Here is a 23,473-nt window from a genome sequence, read left to right as displayed (position 1 = left end):
TTGTAAGAATCAGAAATGCTTGTTAACAGCAACACCTGTGGCCGTTAAGTCAACGAAAGTCAGCGGCGGGCTCGCGCTTGTGCTCGCTCTACATAGACATGAACGAGCATTGATCAACAGTGAGGTGACACACGTCAGCTAAAACCACAATATCACTCTATATTTCACCTGCTTGGCAGTAATGTTAGCTGACCAGACGAAGGTCTCTCCATGAATCGATGCTGATACTGTGTTTCCTGCTTCAGCCTCCCGACCATGTTCAGAAGGAACATCGGAGACACCGCAGCCCCGGTCGGAGACGATAACATAACTCTTCTGCAGTGTGTAGTGTGCGTGCATGCACGTGAGAGGTGGAGCGAGTGAGAACGAGCGCAGTGTGTGAGTGAAGGCAGGCAGGCAGGCAGAGGAGCAGAGTGCAGCGTTGACTCCGGCCCTGGAGACCAGGGTGACGGTCTCTCCTGTGTCTTCTGGCCGTGGTCGGGGGGCTGGAGCAGGATTAGTTGACACTGTTTTGCAAGACGGGCTTCACGAGATATAACTTTGCGGTTTAGGTGCTTCTGTGTAGTTTGTGTTGGAACAGCGTGGCTACACGCGAACGCGCATAGGAAACACCGACCCGCAATGATATATAAGAGTTTACGTATAAGAAATTAGAAACAAAGTATGCAGACCTCGAGTTGGGATTGTTTTGTCGGTGTAGTGTTACCAAGGTCAGGTCTGAACTTTTCATGCTTAGCTTTTATTCCGACATGAACCAGACGTCATAAAAGAGCTATAAAATGAAATCATATCATAAAATTACATCTGGGCAGACTCTATTAGCTGATTAAGACCACGTGATATGGTTGAAAGCTCTGGAATAAGCTAGTAAGTGGACCTTAAGTTTGTCACACTCCTGTTTCCAAGTGAATACTGTACTTTGAAGGCTTTGCATTATTATGATAATTATGTTTCTAATAATTTAGTGTTTGTTGTGTTTACAGTCTGCTGATACCAGTCAGGTCCAGAATGTAAGCACTGACAAGCCCTTCATCAGGGAAAAAAAGCTTTAGATGTAGTTCAAAGACTATTTAGCACCAAATGCTGGAGTACATTGTATTCATGGACTCACACAGACAGAGCAACCAGCATGACTTCCTGCCCCTCTGTGTGACAGTAAACCTTTAATGAGTAATAAAAGGAGCCTGACCTTGAGCTCAGCGTGACGCTCGCTGATCAGATGTGAGATAGAGCTGAACGCAGCAGAAGGCGGCGAGACGGCGAGGACGAAACGGAGGACATCTGAAGAACACAAGAGAGGGATTAGGTTCCTTCTCTTTTATGTGAAGACTTAACCGGTCAAAAGTATCAGAAAGTGGATACGACACCAAAAATACTGTCTTGACAAAATGGTAACAAAGAGGTCTCCTGTCAGTTTCCTGGTCAAAAGACGAGACATTTAGCTTCAAACTAGGTTGAAAGGTAAAATAATCTTTAAATCTGTCTGTAAACTAATATATATAGTTTAGAGACATTAAGACTTACATTATATTGGCAATGGCAATCCATCCAATAGCCCCTTTAAATGAAATGTAAAGGAGACACAGCTGATGATTGATTCCTTTGAAAGGTTTTAGAGGCCTGAAGAGGTAACAGCATTGAAAAGCCAAAATTAAGGTTGAAGTCAAAGACGAACACCCCCAGGTTTTGGTTTAGAGAACGATTAGTAACCAAGAATTAACCATAAATAACGACACAAAATCATCTCTGCTTAACATTTTATTCATTGTCCAAATTCATATCAGTAGACTTGGAGAAATAAAAGGTATTTTTTTCCTTTTTAAACATTCTCTTAAACAAAAATATAACAACTATTTACAATCACTCGTAAAAAATACATAAAAAGCGTACGAGCAAAATCATGTTTGTCTTTCTAAAAGACATAAGTTACAACAGCTATGAGAAGTGTGAGACGAAAGCAAACTTTAAGCCACAGACCAAGTTAATACCTCTTTGTACAGATTGTGCAGCACACACTCACCACATTGAAGCTTATTGTTGTGCATTTCTGCTGTAATGCCAAAAAAAGATGTCTACATAAAACACATTCACATCGCTCTTATTGCATTCCAGGTAACATGGCAGGACACATGGGGGGTGTGGGGGGCGTTGGGGTGAATTTACAATCAGCCAGATATTTTCATCCAGCTGTTGGAGAGTTTATAGTCTGTTGCTAAAAACACTGACATGTTGTGTTCACAGTGCAAAGAGCTGCTCACTGCCAGATCCTCCACCAAAACATACCTCCTGTATGTAGAGTCGGGAGAAGAGAAGGTTATTACTAAATTAAATTTAGCCCTGAAAGATAAAAAAAAAAAAAAAAATATTAACAAAAAATGTAGCCTTTTGGAGTGCTTATAGAGCACTAGAGGAATAAAACAAATGTCCAACATGTGCAGAGAGTTTCATTACAAAATTCTGTACAACTTTATGGAGAAAAATAAAATGCACCCGATTCAACTGTTATCAGGCCATTAAACAGGCGTTATCGCTATAAGCACCATAGATGTGGGTCAATAGGGGCCTACTATATCGTAAAACTGAATGAAAAGTTAAGTTCTGACCACAGACAAAAAGCCCTCTTAGGTTTAGGCAAGAAAACCACTTAGTTAAGTTTAGGGTTTCAAAAGTGAAAGTGAAACCCATCGACCCCGACCTCGACCCCAGATGGAGTTTAACACTGTCTATACTACAGCGCCCGACTTCCGCTTCTGCTCCTGTCATAATTACTACGGTAGCTAAAGGTCACTGTCGTGTTCTTTTATACGATCTTTCGGTGATCAATCAAGAGAATAGATGATAAAACCTACTAGTAGGTTTAGTAGGCCCCTATTGACCCATATCTATGGTGCTTTTAGTGACAGATAATGCATATTTAACAGGCTGACAACAGTCTAATCGACTAAAAAAACACAAAACAAATTGGTTGCCTGATGTTTAGCTCTCATTCCAAGTAGGTATGTTATATAGTAGGGCTGTCAAAGTTAACGCGATAACGCAAATTCATTTTAACGCCACTAATTTCTTTAACACATTGACTTGCAATTTTTAGGTTGTAGCGAGTCTCCCCTTTACAGACATGCCCACTTTATGATAATCACATGCAGTTTGGGGCAAGTCATAGTCAAGTCAGCACACTGACACACTGACAGCTGTTGTTGCCTGTTGGGCTGCAGTTTGCCATGTTATGATTTGAGTATTTTTTTATGCTAAATGCAGTACCTGTGAGGGTTATTGGACAATATTTGTCATTGTTTTGTGTTGTTAATTGATTTCCAATAATAAATATATACATACATTTGCATAAAGCAGCATATTTGTCCACTGCTATGTTGATAAGAGTATTAAATACTTGACAAATCTCCCTTTAAGGTACATTTAACGCGATTAAATATTTCGATCAATTGACAGCCCTAATATATGTATAGTTTCCTCTGACTTCTGACTAAGATCTGTGTTATTTATAACATCTGGGCCAACACTTGGAAGGAGCATTTAAATGATCCATCCATGCAGAACATTAATACTTTATGGTTAAGAATCTGAGGAATACAGTTGTGCAAAAAAAAGAGGAATTGTCAGTTTCTGACTCTCAGTCTGTTTCGAAGTATCAAGATTGTTTTAAAAAGGGAGCAGGGTGAGGGTCACAGTGGGTACTCATGATTCTCATGATTCATATAAAACCCTTAAGCAGTGGAGTGATATCCAATAAAGGAGTATACAGTGAGGTTGAAAGTTTAAAATCCTGCTGAGTTGACAGGGCTGAGAGGGGAAACGGGAGACGACACTAGACACGGTGTCGTGGCAGGGCTTGTTCCGTTCAATTCAAACACACTGAGATATAATAGCATCAAACAACTCCGTTCAATCATCCAGACGGAGTTTGAATGCCATAAAACCGATGGCACCTTTCCGCAGGCGGGGGAGCAATCAACGCCGCAAACTAAGCAGGGCTTTTATAGGAAATGACTTCTGAGCCTTTCCTCATGTGCTGTACGCCCAAATCAAAATGGGATTTAGAAAAAAAAAAAAGCTATGTTGATCACAACCTCGCAAATATAATTCCACAACACACATATCCCAAAACACAGCAGCAATTACGATTATAGTTAGAGCAGAAATGGCACCAACAAACAGAGTGTGAGGGGAGAAAACAAGTCATGAACTAACAGAAATTCCTTAAAAGACTCCTGCCCCCAAATTAAAAACAGGGCGATCACAACCTCGGGTTATTTCTTATAACAAAAATATTCAAAAATAGCCTTTATAGAGGACTCTCTTCTCTCATCTATACATGACATTAATTTATGGCAAAGAAAAAAACAAAAATATATGTATAAATTCATATATATGCCATGTATATATTAGCAGTAATCATTTCAAGTCTTTGTGTGGCAAAACAATATAAAAGAAGGGTCACAGAGCGCGAGACGGACAGACAGCAGAAGGAGAAGAGAAGAACGTCTAATTCCAGTTACACCCCTGCTGCACTGCAGATAAAACACAATTAAAAACTATTTTTTTTTCTCCAAAACATTACTCAGAATGTACAAATTTGCTTCTGCTTTCAATACAAATAGACAATTTTTCAAGCAAATCCTTTAAATATTCTACAAAATGTACTATGAACATGGAATGGAGATGCAAGCCAAGGCGTTAAAATACATTATCTGTTGACTAGTTTTTTTGTTGCTCGTTCTCTTTTTAAATAAGAAGCAAAAAACCGATACGAGAGGTACACTGTGAGCACATAGTCAAAGTTTACGCTGCATCTCATATTCCTGCTGCTTTATAAACAAATTTACAAGGTCAAATGAACCTAAAGCATTATACTTTTAACATCTCAGCTCGTAATTCAATAAACACTGTAAACAAAAATGTGTAAGCGTCGGTGTAAACACTGTCCTTTGTCTTTATGCACACCATCTATTCTGGTGTGTGTGTGTGTGTGTGTGTGTATATGCATGCACGTTGTGCGACCACACAGTGCTAATTTATCGTTTTATTATAGCTGCTGCAATAAAATAACGACACGCGTTTTACTCTACAGGAAGCAGCGAGGCATTTGTTCTTCAGCTCATTAAAAACGAGTTATAATACAGTTTTTATAGAACATCCAGGAGGCAGCATGCCGCTAAAGTACCTCGCGTCAGACTGAACGAGCAATAAGAGAGGTGGCGTGGAGAGGCGGAGAGCGCGACGCGGAGACACACGACTGCCTGAGAGATGCTGTTTGTCCTTTTTTTTCTCTATAAAACAAAGTGGTAAACACAAACTGATGGGCTCTCTGCTAGGTCAGGAGGTTCATTTATCTTTTTCACCTCCCTAGGAGGAGTGGAAAACGTGGTTTCCGTTTGGTTTGTTTGTGTGGGAACTGATGTTATTTACGTAAATATACATCATCAGTGCCAGGGTTTGATAGAGGCCCATGAAGACCTAAAAAAAAAATCAAAAAATCTGTTTTTTCTTGTCTCTTATTCATCTACATTCATCTTCTTTTGAGAAAACTACAAAAAAATAAATCCCCTACGAGCTGACGTTCATCGTAATACTGACGACAGCTTTCTGTCCCTTTGTCTGCTCCTCCTCCTCCTCCTCACTAGTCTCACATAAAACTTTGCAAAGCTCAGAAATGCAAATAAAAATAAGAAAAAAAAATCGCTGTACAACATTTTAAAACTGTAAAAAACAACGTGAAACACCGCTAAAACAAGAGAGCTTGGAGCACAAAATGGAGGTACATGGTGGTCTGTTTCCAAGGAGGCCGACTTCTTCTCATCATTATCATCTTTCCTTCGTTTATTCGTCCTTTTTTTTTTTTTTTTTACGTCCGTCTGCCGCCTTTTTCTGCTTTTGTTCAAGAGTCTTTAAAAAGTATCTAAAATCTTTCTTTTCTTCTTTTGTTTTGTGTGAAAAAGAGATGATTGTACATTGTCTTGGGAGGTGGAGACGAGAGGTCACGTGACCCCACTGGTCTGGTCGAGAGGTGCATTATGGTCCGTGGTGATGTCACACAGGGCTGTGCTCTGATGCGTGGCGACGGCAGGCTGCTAGTTTTAGTCCAAAAGCCTGATCAACACGACTTGGTCCGTGTGTGAGAAGGTGTGTGTGTGACGTCACCGTCTTTACACCGCTGACACTTGTTCATCTGGAAAAGAAAAGAGAGGACAATGTTTGGCAGAGTCGACAGGTTTGTTAGTGATATATTCAACACATTTCAAAGGGTTTCTGCAGCGTTCACAAAGTTCAATTTTAGACTTTTTAAAGGTGCAGTGTGTAGGATTTGGTGGTATCTAGTGGTGAGGTTGCAGAATGCAACCAACTGAAACTTGTGCCAAGTGTGTAGGACAGGGGTGTCAAACTAATTTTAGTTTGTGAGCCATAAGCAGCCCAATTTGATCTCAAGTGGGCCGGACCAGTAAAATCATTGCATAGCAAACCAATAAATAACACTTCCGAATTTTCTCCTTTCTTTTAGTGTAAATGATCTCTCGGCTACGACTAAAAACGGGCCGCTGTTTCCTGCCAACAATTCATGTATCTTCTCTGTTTTCAGTTGTCCTTGCATGTTCTTGTATTTTTCGCCACGAAAAGTCTGGTAAGAGTCTACTTAGAGTGTGTGTGTGTACGTGGGAAGTGAGTGGTGAAGCAAGAGAGAGAAAGCAGCGGCGACGGGAGCAAGTAACGTTATCGACTTCGGACCAAGCAGGAAAAGTTAACAGTGTTTGGTTTGTCCGTTCTGGGCTACTGTAGAAACCTGGCGGTGCAACATGGTGGACTCCTTGAAGAGGACCCGTTCCCTATGTAGATACAAACGGCTCATTCTAAGGTAATGAAAACATAACGGTTCTTATTATCAGGTGATTATACACTAAAGAAAACATACTTATTAATATTAAATTCCATTTCTGCCAATAGATCCCCCTAATTGTTACACACTGGTCCTTTTGAGACCTTTTTAATATAGAAAGCAATTTAATATCCGTTTCCCGATCATGCCGGCAGACGTTTGAGAGCATGATGGAAAACCAGTTATTAATATAATTATTACGGATTTGGGTTTGTTTTTATACGACTGGTTAACTCCTTAAAATGCTGCTCATGAGTCAAATTGTGAAACTCAGAGTGCTGCTTTATGATGTCACCATCCTGTGGGACGTACCGTCCTCACTGTCAGCCAGCTCCTGTGCTGGGAGGCAGACGCTGGGCGGTCTGGAGCGGCCCTGCGTGGAGCCGGCCGTCCGGGCGTCTTGGTGGTGAAGGAGATGGTTCCCGGCCAGCCTCCGCGCCTCAGCCAAACCGCCGGCCGCTCCGGGGCTCTGCAGGAGTTTGCTCCTCTGCAGCGCCACGCTGTAGTCTGGAGGTCGGAGGTGAGGAGGCCTGGGGAGGAGACCTCCTGGCCCACCTACTACTCCGTCTGTGAGGCCGAGATCCCCCAGAGCCAGACCCTGGTAGCCTGGAGGGGTGGGAGGAGGAGCTCGGTAACGCTCATCCTTGGCGGGGGATGTGACACAGTACACTGGGTGGAGGTGTGCATCAAAAGAAAGGAAGGGTGGAGCAAAAGGAGGAGGGGGAGTAAGGGGGTGAAGAAGTTGCAAAAGGAAGTTGAAAAGGAGGTGTGCGGGGAGAAACAAAAGAAAATGATGGAGAAATTAAATCAATGTGATGTTTCACTACCACAATACACGACTATACATGCACCAAAACGTGTTGGAAATCAAAAGGAAAATATAAAACCGATGAGATGGATGAACTAGAGCTAATGAACTAATGATCACTTTCATTGTTGAATAATCCGTCAGTTATTTACCAGATTAATCGATTAATCGTTTGGGTCTTTAAAAACATTAGAAAATAGTGAAAAATACCCATCGGCATTACTTATTTTGTTTCTCACATTTGAGAAGCTGGAAGCAGAAAATGATTGACTTAAACGATTGATCGATTATCAACTTTTCTGTCAATTCATTTTCCGTTGATTTACTAATCCGATTGTTTTGGTCGGTGGACACAACATTGTCTTAACTCCTCCACTACTACTTCTATTACTACTAATAATAATAAATAATACTACTAATACTAACACTAATAATATTAATTAAAAAAAAGTTTTGCTATCCTTATAAATCTAGGAAACTGCAGAATGAGATCTAAAAGTACACTAGCGATAACAGAAAGCTGCAGTAATTCAGACTTAACTAACTGCCTGTAAGTCTAATGTAAAATATAGACGACCATCCTGGCTCGTGACGCTCTGTATAGCTTTACAAACGGAGCCTTAAATGGGAGGACTGCTTTCTACTGTAACTCTCTAGACAACCCCTCAGGTCACACTGCGTCTACAGGGAATCAAACTCGCATCCTGAGCCCTCACCCATCAGGCCTTTCTCTGTGCTCGACGTCACCGTTTTGTAGACGGGGTCTGTGCTTTGCCTTCCTTCCTCGTTGGTTGGCGAGGAGGGGTTCTCCGAGGTGTTTCGCCGCTTTATCGTGCCGTAATTCCCCTCGTAGGTGTCCGACAGCGAGCTGGACGACGCCCAGCTCTGCCGCGACTGAGTGGACAGATCCGAGCTGGAGTTTCTCGAGTGATGCTTCGTGGCGTCCTCGTTTGTCCACGCGTGACCGGCGCCGTCGACCTCCGCTATGGGCCCGGCCAGCTGCGTGTGCTTGAAGCCGCCCAGGTGCGTGTGCGGGAGGGAGAGCGGGTGCCCGTGGATGCCGTGGTCCCAGGGCCGGCAGGAGGAGGCGGGGAGGCTCTGGAAGGAGTCGTGGGAGTTGGAGGAGCAGGACGTCCAGCTGCCGCGGCCGCTGTCGCCCACCGAGTCCAGGGAGGTGTGGTCCGGGGTCAGCTCCTCCGTCGAGATGGAGGAGGTGAAGGTGGAGGCTCGCGATACGTATCCTCGAGCAAACGACGAGGAGCTACTGTAGATGAAAGAGAGTGAAAGAATGAATTAAATATACTTGTGTTAGTGTATGAAATCATGAAACCAACACAATCTCACTCCCAACTCGTTAAATACCACCGCTTAGTCATTGCCCCTCGGCATCGGAGACCGACGCACAGGGTACCACTCTTGTGTAACTTTTGGACGGACCGGGGATGGCGTGTCAATATACACTCTTTACATGTCCTTTCAAAATAAACTTCCGTTTTCACAGGAAGTTAGGTTTAGGCAACACAACCACTTAGGTAAGGTTAGGAAACGGTCGCGGTTGGCCTTAACCTAACTGACTAACGACTCACGTGACTGACGATACTAAGGGTACGTGTAGACAGGCTCTGTCCTTCCCACGCTTCCCATTCATTGTCCATGTAAGCAGCCGTGCAATGCATTCTGGTGGCGAAGCAGCGCGATTCGAGAGACGGCATAAATTTGCATAACGTTGAGGTCCAGGCTACTTTATGTAAATTAGTTGGAGAGTTGTGTAGGAATGACCATAATGTTGAATGTTTAATCTTCGAGCTACTTGAGTTAAGCAATTGCAGCATAGCGCCGTCTCCTGGAAGGTCAAGTCCGTCCAATTTCTGTGGTTCACGAGAGTCACGAGAGTCAACAGAAATTCATGCTTTCTCCTTTTTTCCGTAACTTGAAATGACTTTACGTTCATTTTTAGGTTTATTTTTATTAGTTTTTTAACCAGGCAATAATGTTTCAGTTTAGTTTTTCTTAAAGGATGTTGTTTTTATCTAGTTTCAGTTTACTAACAATATTTTTCACTGCATATTTTCATTTTAGTTTCACTTTTGTTTCCTATAATAAACCTCGTCTGAACACTTGCTTTTCACATAATCACAAAGCAAATATTTGACAGTCTGGCTTTTAAAAAAAAGTTGTTCTCCTCAGGTGCCTTTCATAAACCATCACTTTGATTCACTGACACGGTTTTACTGGACAAACACTCAATGAACCGGAGCCATATTTCATAAAACAGGCCGGTGTTTTACAGCGAGGCTGCCGAGGTGATATAATATCAGAGAAACAGACAGATTACTGCATCCGCCGATATTTTATAGTCTCCTCTTTAAGAGACAGAATGGCCTGATCATGGAGGAACAATAAACAAACAGCAGACAATAAAAAAGGTGTGTTGTTTATTCGGCCAGATTAAAAAGCCTCCTGCGCAGTAACCGATAAGTTGTTAACGGAGAGAAGGAGGAGCGAGGAGGGCAGTAAAAGTGGGACGCTAATAAAAACCTGCCGCGTTTTACGACTTCCTGTTCTCTTAGTTTTAATGAGGAAAGGACATAATTGGGGTCCAGCTGGGAGAGGAAAATCAGACCGTGTACGTGTGGTGGTTTTGCTCAGGTTGGCCATCGGGAAGGTTTGCGGCGGTTCGAGGCCTGAGTCATGACTTTACTCTTTCATTATTATGTCTTTCTTTCGGCCAAGGATTCGATGTCATGACGGAGAATGTTTTTGTGTTAATGTCCTTCAGGCAAGTTGAACCTGAGTCTTAAAATCTCACGTCCTCAACCTAGTTTACCTACATTCAGACAACATTTATTTCTCTAGGGGAGGTGGGGTGTTTTCAGTATTGTGCTGAGCTGGTCAATGATTTTAATAACATCCGGAGCGGAGCGCATATGTCAGTGATTCCTCTCCCCCACCCTAATAATAATTACAACCGCAGTTACCCACTGCTTTTCACTGAATTTGCAGGTCCTCTAGTAATCTAAGTCCAAAGAGACTCTGCATTTTAGAAGTATATCTCAGAGTTTTTATACATAGTTCTGCACTCATGCACAGTGCGACAACTGAAAAGGATTTTCTACTATAGTTGAGATAAATTGAAAAGGATTTAGGGGGATCTATTTGCAGAAATAGAATATAATATTCATAACTATGTTTTCTTTATTGTATAATCACCTGAAACTAAGAATCGTTTTGTTTTTGTTAGCTTAGAATGAGCCTCTTCATGGAGTCTGCTGTGTTTCTGTAACATCTGTTTTGTAGTCAAAAGCTGACTGTATCCCTGTTTCTTGAGTGCATGTAAACACATTGATTGTATTATCTGTATCTTGGCATTGCAAAAGAAGTACCCACTTTGAAAAAACTCCAATGTATCAGGAGTCAAAAGCTGCCGGCTGATTCTATTATGAGTATCAACAGACAAGCAGCACTCAAGAAACTTACAACTCAACCTAAATGAATTAAGTTAACCGGACAGATGAGATAAACTGAATTTCATTACCTTGTGCCGGGCTGGTTGTTATCAGCATTTAAGTGTGCATGCGTCGCCGCTGTGCTCTCAGCAACTGCAACAGGAGTCGTAGTAGTAGTTGTAGTAGTAATGGCAGCGGTAGCGGAACAAGTCCTGTTGCTGCTGTTACAGCGGTCGTCTAACCCGGGAGCCGGCACGGAGTCCACCGAACAGATACTGGAGCGGGACGAGATCTCGCTGTGACTCGAGTCCGACAGGTTATCTGCTTTACCGGCTGGTAGGAGAGCGTAACCTGGACAGAGGAGAGGAGAGAGGAACATTAAGGACATTTGAACATCAAGTACAATGCAGATTATAATAATGAAGAAAAGGGGACATTGATGCAAAGAGAAATAAAGAAAAAGATAAAGTAAAGAAAGAGAAATGACCGGCAGCACCTAAAAGCATCTTCCAGTAGTATGAATGCAGATAATTGTACTGTTTTTTAGGGAATCTTGGACAATCACTGCACTTAAAATCAACCTGCACCTAGGCTGACAACAACTAATATGTGTATATAAATTGGGAGTCAATCTAACGTTTCTATGCCCTTTTTTAATAGCACATACTTCAAAATAACACTGTTGATCTGTTAGAATCCATAACACTCAGTCATAACACTCCGTCATTGTCTCTATGTCATGTACAGTACAATGCATGTTACAGCATATGGTTTTGACCATTTCTAAACGTTATGATTGTGAAGGACACTGTTAGGGGTCAAAGTTTAAATAATATAATATTATAAATCAGCTGTGACTGCAGGGAAACTAAATGAACATGGCAATAACATACTGCATGTCACACTAGTCAACAAAAAGGAAGGATGAATTTATCTTTTTTTTTGAAAAAAATAATTAAAAAATTGGATCTCAGTAGAAGGACGTTTCATCAAAACACCCAAACCATCCCTTTAAAGTGCTAAATATGCTTTCTGCTTTGACAATGACATTCTTTGCTACATCTGGCTGTTGGGTGACATTGCAGCACGTACAGAGATTGACAGGATTATTCCCACGAACAAAGAAATGTTGGGAGAACTCAGAGAACAAACTGAAATGGTTTATGAAATGTCTTTTTTCTAATCTGCTTTCGAACATTGTGCTGTAAAAATGATTTACTGTGCACGTGAGACTCTTTTTCTCTCAAGTCACACTTGCTTTTGTGCTTCGAAAATGAAATGTGGTGGCATCACTTAAACAGGCTGTGTGATGGTTTCTCAATAAACGTCATTGATCATGAACAAAAATGCTCTCTGAAATACTTCTAGCTTTGTTTTTTCTTCACTGTCACTGTTTTTTTAATCGGCAGATAACTGGATCTATCGGCTATCTCTGAGTCAGACGGTCTTTCTCCTGGTGTGTCTGTCCCTGCAGAGCCAGAGGAAGGGGTTTGGGCTGACCGGCCTCCTGGCTCTCTGCTCTGCCTGTCCTCGTCTCTCATCCTGAGGTGAGGAGGACACAACATCTCCGGTTTCCTCCCCACCGTTCAGCCTGACTGTCATCGGCCTCTCCCTGGACTGACTCCTTTCTCTCAGTATCCTGAATGGTGACATCAGCCTCGTCCTGATGGGGGACTCTGGGGGTCTGGGTCTCTTTAACTGGGGCTGGGAGAGAGGTGAGGGTCCCAACTCTGGCCGACTGGGAGGAGACCCAATGAGGACCATGGGATGCGTACCTGTCCATGTCTGTGTAGGGCTTCCTGCTCTCACCCTCATTAGCCCTGCGTCTGCCTGTGCACCGTAGTTGTTCTGCTGCCTGGATCTCCCTCTCCTCTGCTCTGAAGGAAACAAGCTTCTCTGAACTGCCTCTGTCTCCTCTTTCTCTGCTTCACTTCTTTCCTCCTCCTCTGTGTGACTCTCTCTCTCCCTGCTACTCTCTCGACTGTGCTGCCTGGTCATCAGCAAGATCCTCTTGTGGAGGAGAGCCCCACCTATGCCGTAGCCCCGCAGGCTGACGATGCCGGCCTTTGTGCTGACGTCGCTGGTCAGTGACGACGAGGATCCCGACAAGTTCATCTGGCTGGAGTTGTGGGACTTGGCCACGCCTCCCACTGAAAAGGGGGGAAGGAAAGCAAAGTGAGAGATGAATATCGGAGAGGTTATTCACCTTAAAACAAGAGGAAAAAATATGCAATCCTAAAAGTTTTCATGGACGGAAAAGTGTCAACTTTCTTTAATGAATATAACTCGTCTGTTTCGTTTGATTGCTGTTAGACCGCCCCGTTAATACAGGTGCATCCTTTGTGTGCGGCGAGTGGGAGAGAAAACCGTTTTTTTGACCTCAGGGAAAATGTTGTGTTTGAAAGGCTAAACGCCAACAAATATGGACTGAAGCAGATAAAAACATGTTGTCAATTTCTTTTTGTTGACTTTTGGACTTTGCAACGCTCTGGAGTTATTGGAAATGTTTGGATAACAGGAGTCTGAAACAATCCTATGCAGCCGCCGTGCGCAATACAAAGATACATTCTGGGTCGGGCGCATTCGGGCGTGCTTCGAACTCATGGAGTGAGTGGTACCAGGGCGAAATTGGAGCAGGATGGAGCGGGAGAGAAGGCAACGCTCTGATTTTTTTAAAAATCCGCTCTGCGCTCCTTCCAAATCCTTTTGTTCACGCTCCCCGCTCGCTCGCACTCCCACTCGGCTCACATTTTCTGACAAATACTCTTTTTTTTTCTAGATCTGGGCACAAAAAGGATTGATTACAGGTATCGTTTGACTGGAGAAGTTTCGATAGTACTACTTGTACTGGGTTATTTCCGTCAATATCTTAAAGGTACCGATACCCAGACATGAGCATTCACTCCAGACATGGTTTAGGAGTAACTCTCTGAGTGAGATTAACATCAGAGTTTCACAGCTCTGCTTAGAGGTGACTGTCTCACTGACTCTACTCCAACTCTTCACCGAGGGTAACGTACCTCCTTTTCATCCTATCACATAAAAAACATACAGTTTCTGTTACTGACCTTTGCGTGGGGAGCCCTGTGGCGACACCGTGGGGCTGGAGTGAAGCGAGGAGATGATGGAGACGGTGTCATCAGACGGTCTCTTGGCGCTCCACTCCGACTCTGACGAGTTCACTGGAGGTTTCTTCACCACCTGGGGAGAGTTGGAGTCTGGGGAAAAAAAGCGAAAGAGAACAAAGTTGCAGAAAAGTAAATGTACCCCGGGGCTCTGTTACACCTGTCAGAATACAGAACTGGGATTTCTTCCACTAACAGTATCGTGCCAGTGTACTAACTTGGTTGGCCTATGTCCTTGGCGGTGCTCTTCTTCCGTAGAGGGTTCAGGGGGACCTGGACCTGAAGGACTTGTGACACCCTGTTTTGAGCTTTCCCCGAGGGCAGAGCCGACCGCAGAGACACCGGAGACATGTCCGACTTGGTGGATCGTCTCTCACTCAAGTTCTTAGACACTACAACCACAGGAAGAAGAAAAAACATGTATAAACAAAAAAGAATGACTTCAAAACATCTACCATTTCAAACTTTTTGAAGATGCTGGGAAATATCATAGTCAAAAAGGCAATACCTCTCTCAAGTGGATACATATTTTTTTACAAATATTAATATAATATAATAAAGGATAGTGAGTTTTACATTAACATCAGATGTGTCAGATGTACAGTATAGGGGAACCTTATTTCTGGGCTCTTTATTCAATCTGTTTCCAAGATCTATCTAAATTAGATTTTTAAAATGATATCACATTTTTCATACGTTTTAAGGCTTTCAAGACCTCGGCAGAAACCAGAAAATCGATCTGTCTTGCAGTTGCAAGTACACTAGGTGGCAGTGCAAGCTAATGTATGTTTTACTGATGTGTGCACCAGGTCGGGTGAGAGTCAGAAGCTTTATCATCTACGGACATAGAAAGATTTATTTCTAACTAATCCACAATTAACTCATGCCACAGAAAATATACTGTATATACTGATGAAAAATAGGTTCACTCAGTTTGTGTTACTCACAGGTGCTGTAGGTGGGCTCACACTGCAGGGACATGATCTGGTGTTTCTCCTCGTCGTTCTCCACCGTCATGTTGGAGAGGTACTGCTTCACCTTTCTGGCCATCTGGGCGTCTTCGTACAGCTTCTTAGCGTTGAGGAGCGAGCTGCGGCGTACTCGCTTCTTATGGGCGCCGCCCTGCACGTCCAGCATGTTGGAGTTGGTGCTGCCCTGACTCAAAGACCTGATGAGGAGAGAGGAAGAGGAAGGAAGGAGATGGAAGAGGAAAGATAGACGAATAGGAGACGAGAGGAAGAAAATGAAGGAGCGTAAAGGAGGTGAGAGTAATGTGTCGATGAAAGATTGAGAAAGATGACGGCGTAGAGAACAGAGGGAGATAAATGCAGAAGATAAGAAACGAACAGAAGAAATGCACATGAAAGTATAAAGACAGAAAAAGAGGGAAGGAAAGAATGGTAAACAACAATAAGTACAATCACAAATAAAACAGGCACAGCTACGTTCTTATCAAACACCTCCTCTACTATCAAATCTGTCTTTGTGTTGGAGCATAGCATTTTTAAAACAGGACCATGCAACTGGGAGGGAGGCAGCTGTCGCTGCTGTGCCATGCTATCACAGAACAGGACATTCTGTCAGATGGAGGCAAAAAGGGTTAGCAAACAAAAGATGCACTAGATTCGATATGGGGAATATTATGCCAGGATGCAGATATGAACGAACACCAAACCAGAGTCAAATAGTATCTGTAAATATTTGTTATAGTTCGCTTTACATCGCCTTTATTTGTAGATGGTGTGGTGGGGGTTTTCCATACAGGGTTCATTCATGACTTTGTAAACAGCAGCTGATGACACAATCTCACCTACAGGTCCATTTAGTCACTGCTCTGGAGCTAGTAGATGTTCAAAATGATTTTTTCTGAGCACTTCAAGGACTGAAGCTTTTCTAATTTATGTATTTAAATTTCATATCTCATATTTATTATAATATGTGCAGTCACACACAGCCTCTCTGGGACTTGTCCTTCTTTTCTCCTTGGCCAAAGAAAAGAACATTTCATCCAACTGTATACTTGTTTAGGGACGAATGACAAAAAAATGAATTTACAGTAAAATGCGAAAAATCATAAATTTGAGATAATCTTCTTCCCTTCCTACGCATCACTATGTGAACGTGTTTAAACCTCTCTGTAAAAACAAACACTAAATATTATCAAGCTACTATATGACTCAAACATACAATCTGATGAACAGGGCAAACAATTAATGGGTCAATGATGGGACTTCAGTATGGGTCAGGTGAATGGGCACTGCAAATGGAAGGGGTTAATCCCACACAAGCACGGCGGACACACATGGACATTGAGATAAAGTAAGGATGGGGGTGGAGGGGGACATGCAGAGTTTATGGTGGTGGTGGGGGATGCAGGGTGGACTGAATATTTCTGCTGGTCCAGACCGAAACAGGACAAACTTACCCTAAACTCTTCCACCTCTTCTTCCTGCAAGCAAGAGGTGTGAAGATTGAAGCGTGACTTAAAGACAAGTTCAGGAGTCGAGGGAGTGTGGGGGGGGGGGGGACAAGACTATGTAGAGGTCATGCCACCACAAAACAAACAGGAAATGACTGGAGATGAGCGGACGCTAGACATGTGACATCTCCCCATATCAACCTGAAGAGGGTGTGCTCATGAAAAACAGGTCGTTGTGTCACCTTGAAAAACTTCTGTCAAATAGTAATGAAACAAAAATATCTCGTCGTAGTATGAAGGGAGTGTCTGCAGGGGGCAGTCATGCACCGCAGCAGTGACAAGACTGTGATAAACACACACAAACTGAGTGAAACCGACTACACACTGCGGTTGGCATCAGTTCTACGTCACTCCCAGTCGATCCAGGCCTTGTATCCTCGTTACAGTCCAGCAGAGGAACTCAATCGAGCCCAACAAGAGCCGTGGACCGGACAGGAAGTGAGCGGGAATTGATCGAACCAGACCTGGAGTGTGTGCCTGATCCAGTTGGTGGAGGATCCAGGGTGGCAGGTGGAGGTATGGTGGTGTAGTGGCGCCCCTTTTTTTGCTGACATTTGTAGTTCTTCAGTAGTAAATGTGTCTGTTGTAAAAACCTGTAATCTACCTCGCTATACTGGACTCTCTTTCTGAGAAGTGGCAGGTTTACTACAGTCTGTCTGATGGGAAACAGGAGGAGTCAGTTTCAAAGATACATGTTAGAACGGAGTTGATTATTTGGTATTTAAACCACTACAAATTGACTTGATTGTTGACAGTAAACTATAAGGAGTCCCATTACACAAATCAACTGTCCATTGGATGCTGTGATGAGCCCCACAATTCACCTTATGATCCCTTTCGCAATACATTTCCTTTAAAGAGAACCTACGATGCTCATTTTCAGGTGCGTACTTGTACTTTGGGTTTCTACTAGCACATGTTTACATGCTTTAATGTTCAAAAAAAGGCTTAATTTCTCTCATACTGGCTGTGCTGCAGCACCTCTTTTCAAAAAGCACTAAAGCATAATAGGTCCTCTTTAAAAAAAAAGCTCCAAAATTTACATTTTCATGACATTAGCCTCTGAAGTTCTCTGTTTTCCTGGCTTAATTAGAGAACATTTTGGTATGTGACACTTTTGTGATGTAGTTAATTAAAGCCCCTATGTGTAGGGGGAGATTTACCTGGAAGCGGCACACAGATTTTCTTATTTTGCTACAAAGAACATAATCACATAACATTCTACACAAACAGGTTATAATTCCATCACTGGGGATTTAAGCGACCCGTATCTGTGAAACTGAGTCCAGTAGCATCAGGTTTAAGGGATAGTTTGGGTGTTTTGAAGTGTTTTGAAGCGTACACTTAAACTGATATTGATTTTTTAGGTGAGCCTTTCTTTTAGGTTGCTAAAATATGTTTTGCTGCCGTCTCGTCCTCAGCAGTACATTGTTTTGGTTCCATGCGGTTACTCCTGTCTGCTTCTCCAAGCTGGGGGCGTGCAGAACTTCAAAAACACCTGAACTATCCCTTTAAAACAAAATCATTAAAGGACTCTTGGTATGAAAACAAACCAACCTCTGTCTGAACATGAGCGCAGGGTCCATGTTGGCCGAGGTCAACCGCACCACGTGTCTGATCTCCTTGGCGATCATCCTCAGCTTCTCAAAGTTCACCAGACCGTCGACATTGGAGTCGTTGCCTGAGAGGACAAACACAAGTACAGAACGCACACACACACACAAACACATGCACAAAGAGTGAGTGTGAAGTCAGCTGTCGACACTGTAAAGGAGATAAATGATTAATATTTTGGGACATTTGCAAGCTTCAATTCGCAACAATATTTCTCAGCCAAATCTTCAAAGTAAAAATCTCTTTGTTCTGGTCTCCTTCTCGTCAGTCCTCCAGGAGATCAAAGTGCTCTTTCATATTGAGTCATGCTGAGCCATTTGAGAATTTTTTGGCAACTTGCACAATTAAGGAAACTTTCTTTTCCATTCCTAACATGGCCATGCATAGACGTTTTAACAGAAAAACCTTTAAGGAGAAGTCAGTTCGGGTAGTTTTGACCTGACTCGGTGTGATATGTGAAAAAGGCGAGATGGGGAAGCCTTTTTGCAGAAGTAAACCTCCTGAGTGAGACTGAGAATGACCTTCCGCGCAGCTCAGAGGAAGTAGGGGACACTAAACAGTGCAGGATGACTTGTCAAGTCTCAGAAATGGCCTCGGTTGTTTTAACAATAAAAGGGAATTTAGCAACATGTAGCTTACACACAAAAAAGCGCACATTTCTGGGCTCTCCACAAAGCCATGTACCTTCATGTAAGAAGGTGAGGTCCTTCTTGACCACTGGGAACAGTGGGATGATGGGCGGCTGCATGCTCTGGCTGCTCAGCACGTTGCGGTACTTGGACATGTTCCTGGACGGGTCGAAGACATCCTGCAGGTCACTGAACAGCTTCTCGTACTTGCTGGGAAGTTTCTCCCAGGAGTTCCGCAGGCGAGCCACCGGCGCCAAGTTCAGACCGCTGCGTGAGGGAGGAAAGAGGCGCAGGGGAGGGTGGGAGAAGAGGGGAAGCAGGGTGGCAGAGATTAATGGGTTACCGTGGGAACAAGGGAGGGGAAGGATGGAGGGTAGAAATGAGGAAGCAGAGGAGAAAGAGGAAAGGAGATTTAGTGTGTATGTTCAATACATACATCCCAATCAAATTGCACAATTACTACTTTTCGAGCTAATCGTCTTTAGTCGGCGAGGTCTCCATTTTCCAGAGCAGAAGACCCCTCGAGGCGATGTCATCTCTGAGCTCTGACTCATTTAGACAGCTGATAATTATGACTGGCACCGCATTTATTTCTGCTCTCTTCTTTCATTATCTTCCCAGCTCCTGTCCCTCGCTCATCAACTGGACGTCCGTGCTCCACTGCTGTTACAACCTTTCTGTGTTTTACTCACTTTTTCTCTCTAGGTAGGTAGATTTTGTTTCTTCTAGCAGTGCATAATAGGTGTGGTTTGTCAGAGGATAATAAAAAAAAGACGTTTCTGTGACAATTAGTAATGTAAGTGGCCCATTTGATATCCCAATCCCTCTCTTTATTTGTCAACTCATCACATCTACACCACCTCACCCCACACACAAATACTCTGGAGTCTCTCGCATGCATGACATTCTCTGTATTCCAGGTAAGTCAAGCAGGGTGTGTGTCCACTACAAAACGCTGCGGGAAACCCTGCATATTATCTGTCTTATACACAAACACACACAGCAGCAATGCCCCCTGTCAGCGGGCAGGTTATGCATCAGAGAGCCATATGTGCGACGACATCCTGCTGGGAGGAGGTGTGTAAAAGGTACATGGAGGTCAGACACTTCTGATATAAAAGTGCCTTCTACAGCAGCGAACAGAGGATCACCGTCACGCTGAGCTCCTTAAACTGGGAGTCCAGATCATAGACTGTATATAAAGATGGAAGACGCGTCTGCACTTCCTCCCGCTGCGCAGAAGTGAAGCCAAAATATCCCGGATATGGGGACAGCCAATCTTGAGATTTTGACGTCATTTAGAGCCAGAGTTGAGGCTGGAGCCGCGGTATCAAGGTCCCAACCGAGCCAATTACGAGCCAATTGGTTTGGCCCATGTCCCATCTGCGAACATGGAAGTGGCGGGATTTATGACCTATACTGCAGCCAGCCACTGTCGTCCATCTTTATATACAGTCTATGGTCCAGATGTCGACGTGGTCCCAGATGAACCAACATAACAAGAGGACAATTCAGCATGAACGAGACTCATAGATCCTCGGCGCATTAAGAAACAAAGTGTATTTGTATTTATGTATTGCATAAACAGTAATCTCTTCAATCATCTACAGTGATGGTTATTGCAGAAATGCATTTATATTTAAATGATGCTGCAGTCACATTGCAGACAATACCCTCTTATGATGATGTATACTGTAAATTGAAAAGAGCCCACTGCAACACAAAACACTAACGTGTCTAAACAACCCAGTAAACCAGGCTCGGCTGCAGCGAGAGCATGACGTGATGTTTTTGAATAATTACTCTCGGGACTAGGACAAACTAAAAAACATACACATGTATGCAGATACTGGTGGGTTCAAACACAATCACATCTCAGAGTTCATCCCTAAAACACACCACCAGCACTTCTTGCCTCCTCTCATGTGGGTTTATAACAGGAACGCAGTATATACATCCTCAGCTCAGTCTGAAACCAAACCACAGCAGCCAGAGGGAATTAACAATAGCAACAAACAATAAGTGTAACCGTTGCTATGGGACTCTTTGTTTTAAATGCAGTCTGTGTGGTTTGGGAGAGTCAGGGCTGGTTCAGTGAGGTGGAGGGTGGGAGGGAGGGAGAGAGGAGGGGAGGAGGCGAGGTCGGTTCTCCTGAGGATGTGGGGAAGGAGACGAAAGTTCATTTGGCACAAAAGCCGTCAGGGGAGACGGAGTAAATGCTAGCTGCCATCACAGAACAAGAACCCGGTCTATGACCGAGGCAAAAACGAGGGAAATGATGAAACAAAGTGTCACCACCCTTAATTTAGAAAGCCAAAACACACACACACACACACACACACACACACACACACACACACTCTTCGACAGCTTCCACACTGCGCCCACCTGATAATAGCGAACATGGAGTTGAAGTTCTTGCACTCTCTGCAGTGCAGGGAGATCTTGATGTAGTGCTTGATGGTCTTCATCCTCTTCAGGGCGTTGGGCTCCTTCAGGATCTCCGTGGCGACCCAGAACGTCTCCTGGTTTATCACCTCCTCAAACTGTTTCAGGTTACCGCTCCCCAACGAGGAGTCGAGCTTAAACAAGTCGTCCACGTACCTAGGAACCAAGACACAGAAGTTAATATATAGTCATTTTAAATAGTGTACAACAACAGCTGTTTCTCAGTTCAGGAAAAAATATGACTTGTTTCTTTATCTTTTGTCTGCCATACAGACATAAAGTTATCCCATAAGAATTTGTAATACACCTGCTACGTATAAGCCAATTAAAATGTAAAAAAAAACGACATACTCTGTGGACTCGATGTTCCTGAAGAGCTCGAAGTCTCTCATGGAGAGCTGGGCAGCGACCTCCATGGTGCTCAGCTGCAGCAGAGAGATCTGACTCTCTCTGAGGAGATCCTGGGCATCCTCGTCTGAACACAATGTCTCCGTCTCCATATTGTTCTTCAGGTAGTACCTACGGGGGACGAGAAAAGAGGGAAAGAGGATAAGAAGTTGGATTTGGAGCATTGCTATCAAGTAAAATCATTCATTACAAAGAGTACAGGATATGCAAAGATGTAAAATAATTAGTGTAAAGTGACATCATCTCTGTGTTTTTAGAGCAGTACTGTAGGTGTTAGATCTGCAGTATCCTCAGATGCTTTAATAACGGCTGCAGAGGCAGACAGGTGGGTGGACGGGATCCACTTCTTCATGCACATGTTAAATAAACCCAGAAAAATAAATCTCCTGAATGCTTCACATTTCATCTTAAAGGAGGCACACTTCCTGTCTCCAACTCAATATTAGTTTGAGGCGAAGGAGGACATACTCTGATGGTATTGATAGATTTTACCTTTGGGGTGAAGGAGGAGAGAGAAGCTCTCAGCGAGAGAGAGGGAGGAAAGACGACAGGTGGGTGAGTGAGAGGGGAAAAAGAGGTTTCTGGGAGCGCTTCCAGCAGCAGGCCATCTCTCTTACCTCCTTATGTGCCTCTATGTTTGTAAATCTAAACCCCCCCCCCACTTCCACTCTAATGGAGCTGTAATGTGGACATCTAGGAACGCAGCGCCTCAGGGCCAAAGTGTTGGCACGGGGTTGTGAGTCTAAATGTTGCTCTGCAAGAAGAGCAACTAACCAGAGGAGATGTGAGGAGGTGAGGTGAGAAGGTCAAGCTGAATTTACATTTAGGATAAAGCACAAGACGGGTTCCACACTCAGAGAGTGTCAACATTTTGTGAGCTTAAAAGCAGAACTGAAGACTTTATTGAAGGCTGTTTTTACAGATTTAGATTTGAGACATTTTAGGACTTTCTACGAACATGTAGACTCACTAAGTTAGCATAAGTTTAGAGAGGAGACGAGAGGACAGGAGAATAAATAAGAAAATAGGAGAGGACACGAGAGAAGTGGAGATGGGAAGACACACAAGGAGACAAGATGAGACGAGAGGACACAAATGGAAATAAAATTAGAGAAGAGGAGACGAGAAGAGACAAAAGAAGAGGAACGGAGACGAGGAAACAAAAAGAGAGGAGGCAAAAGCGGAGGTAAGGAGGCAAGAGGAGACAATAGGAGACATAAAAGAGAGGAGACAAGAGGAGGCAAAAGGAGGAAAGAAGATAAAAAAGAGAGAAGACAAGAGGAGACAAAAAGAGAGGAGACAAAAGGAGAGGAAAGGAGAGAAGAGGAGACTAAAAGAATGGAGACACGAGAAGAACATCGGAGACAAGAGGACACATAAGGAGACAAAAAAGAGAGGAGAGGATACAAGACAAAAAAGAAGAGACGAGGAGAGAAGAGGAAATGAAATGAAAGGAGAGAATAAGAGAGAAGACGAGAGAAGTGGAGACGAGGGGAGACGAGACGAGACAAAACAAGAGGAAAGGAGACTAGAGGAGACACGGAAAGAGGAGAGGAGACTGAATTAATGATGGACAAACTGGTGCTAAATAGAGCTGGACGAGGTAAAGTCACTGGAACCAAGCCAT

The 23,473-nt window shown here is 43.4% G+C and overlaps 1 protein-coding gene across 7 annotated transcripts in view; it reads right to left on the bottom strand.

Moving 5' to 3' along the window:
• Positions 1-5,287: 5,287 nt before the first annotated feature.
• Positions 5,288-23,473, bottom strand: part of rapgef6 (Rap guanine nucleotide exchange factor (GEF) 6) — a 161,347-nt gene continuing 143,161 nt past the window's right edge. For 6 of the 7 annotated variants that reach the window (XM_037747738.1, XM_037747743.1, XM_037747737.1 and 3 more), the window contains 13 exons: positions 21,790-21,957; positions 21,379-21,594; positions 19,046-19,257; positions 18,305-18,428; positions 16,694-16,717; positions 15,216-15,436; positions 14,487-14,660; positions 14,212-14,361; positions 13,174-13,293; positions 11,233-11,494; positions 8,414-8,961; positions 7,202-7,558; positions 5,288-6,187 (listed from right to left, as the gene is read on the bottom strand). In XM_037747738.1, the coding sequence (XP_037603666.1) occupies positions 6,165-6,187; positions 7,202-7,558; positions 8,414-8,961; positions 11,233-11,494; positions 13,174-13,293; positions 14,212-14,361; positions 14,487-14,660; positions 15,216-15,436; positions 16,694-16,717; positions 18,305-18,428; positions 19,046-19,257; positions 21,379-21,594; positions 21,790-21,957 (2,599 nt within the window). In that variant the 3' untranslated portion in view covers positions 5,288-6,164. The remainder of the gene's footprint in view (positions 6,188-7,201; positions 7,559-8,413; positions 8,962-11,232; positions 11,495-13,173; positions 13,294-14,211; positions 14,362-14,486; positions 14,661-15,215; positions 15,437-16,693; positions 16,718-18,304; positions 18,429-19,045; positions 19,258-21,378; positions 21,595-21,789; positions 21,958-23,473) is intronic. The other variant, XM_037747741.1, reaches the window with a different exon arrangement.

Source organism: Sebastes umbrosus, chromosome 17 (assembly GCF_015220745.1).
Source record: "Sebastes umbrosus isolate fSebUmb1 chromosome 17, fSebUmb1.pri, whole genome shotgun sequence".
Lineage (NCBI taxonomy): Eukaryota > Metazoa > Chordata > Actinopteri > Perciformes > Sebastidae > Sebastes > Sebastes umbrosus.
The sequence above is the reverse complement of the archived record's forward strand: the minus strand, read 5'-3'. Positions and strand labels throughout refer to the sequence as shown.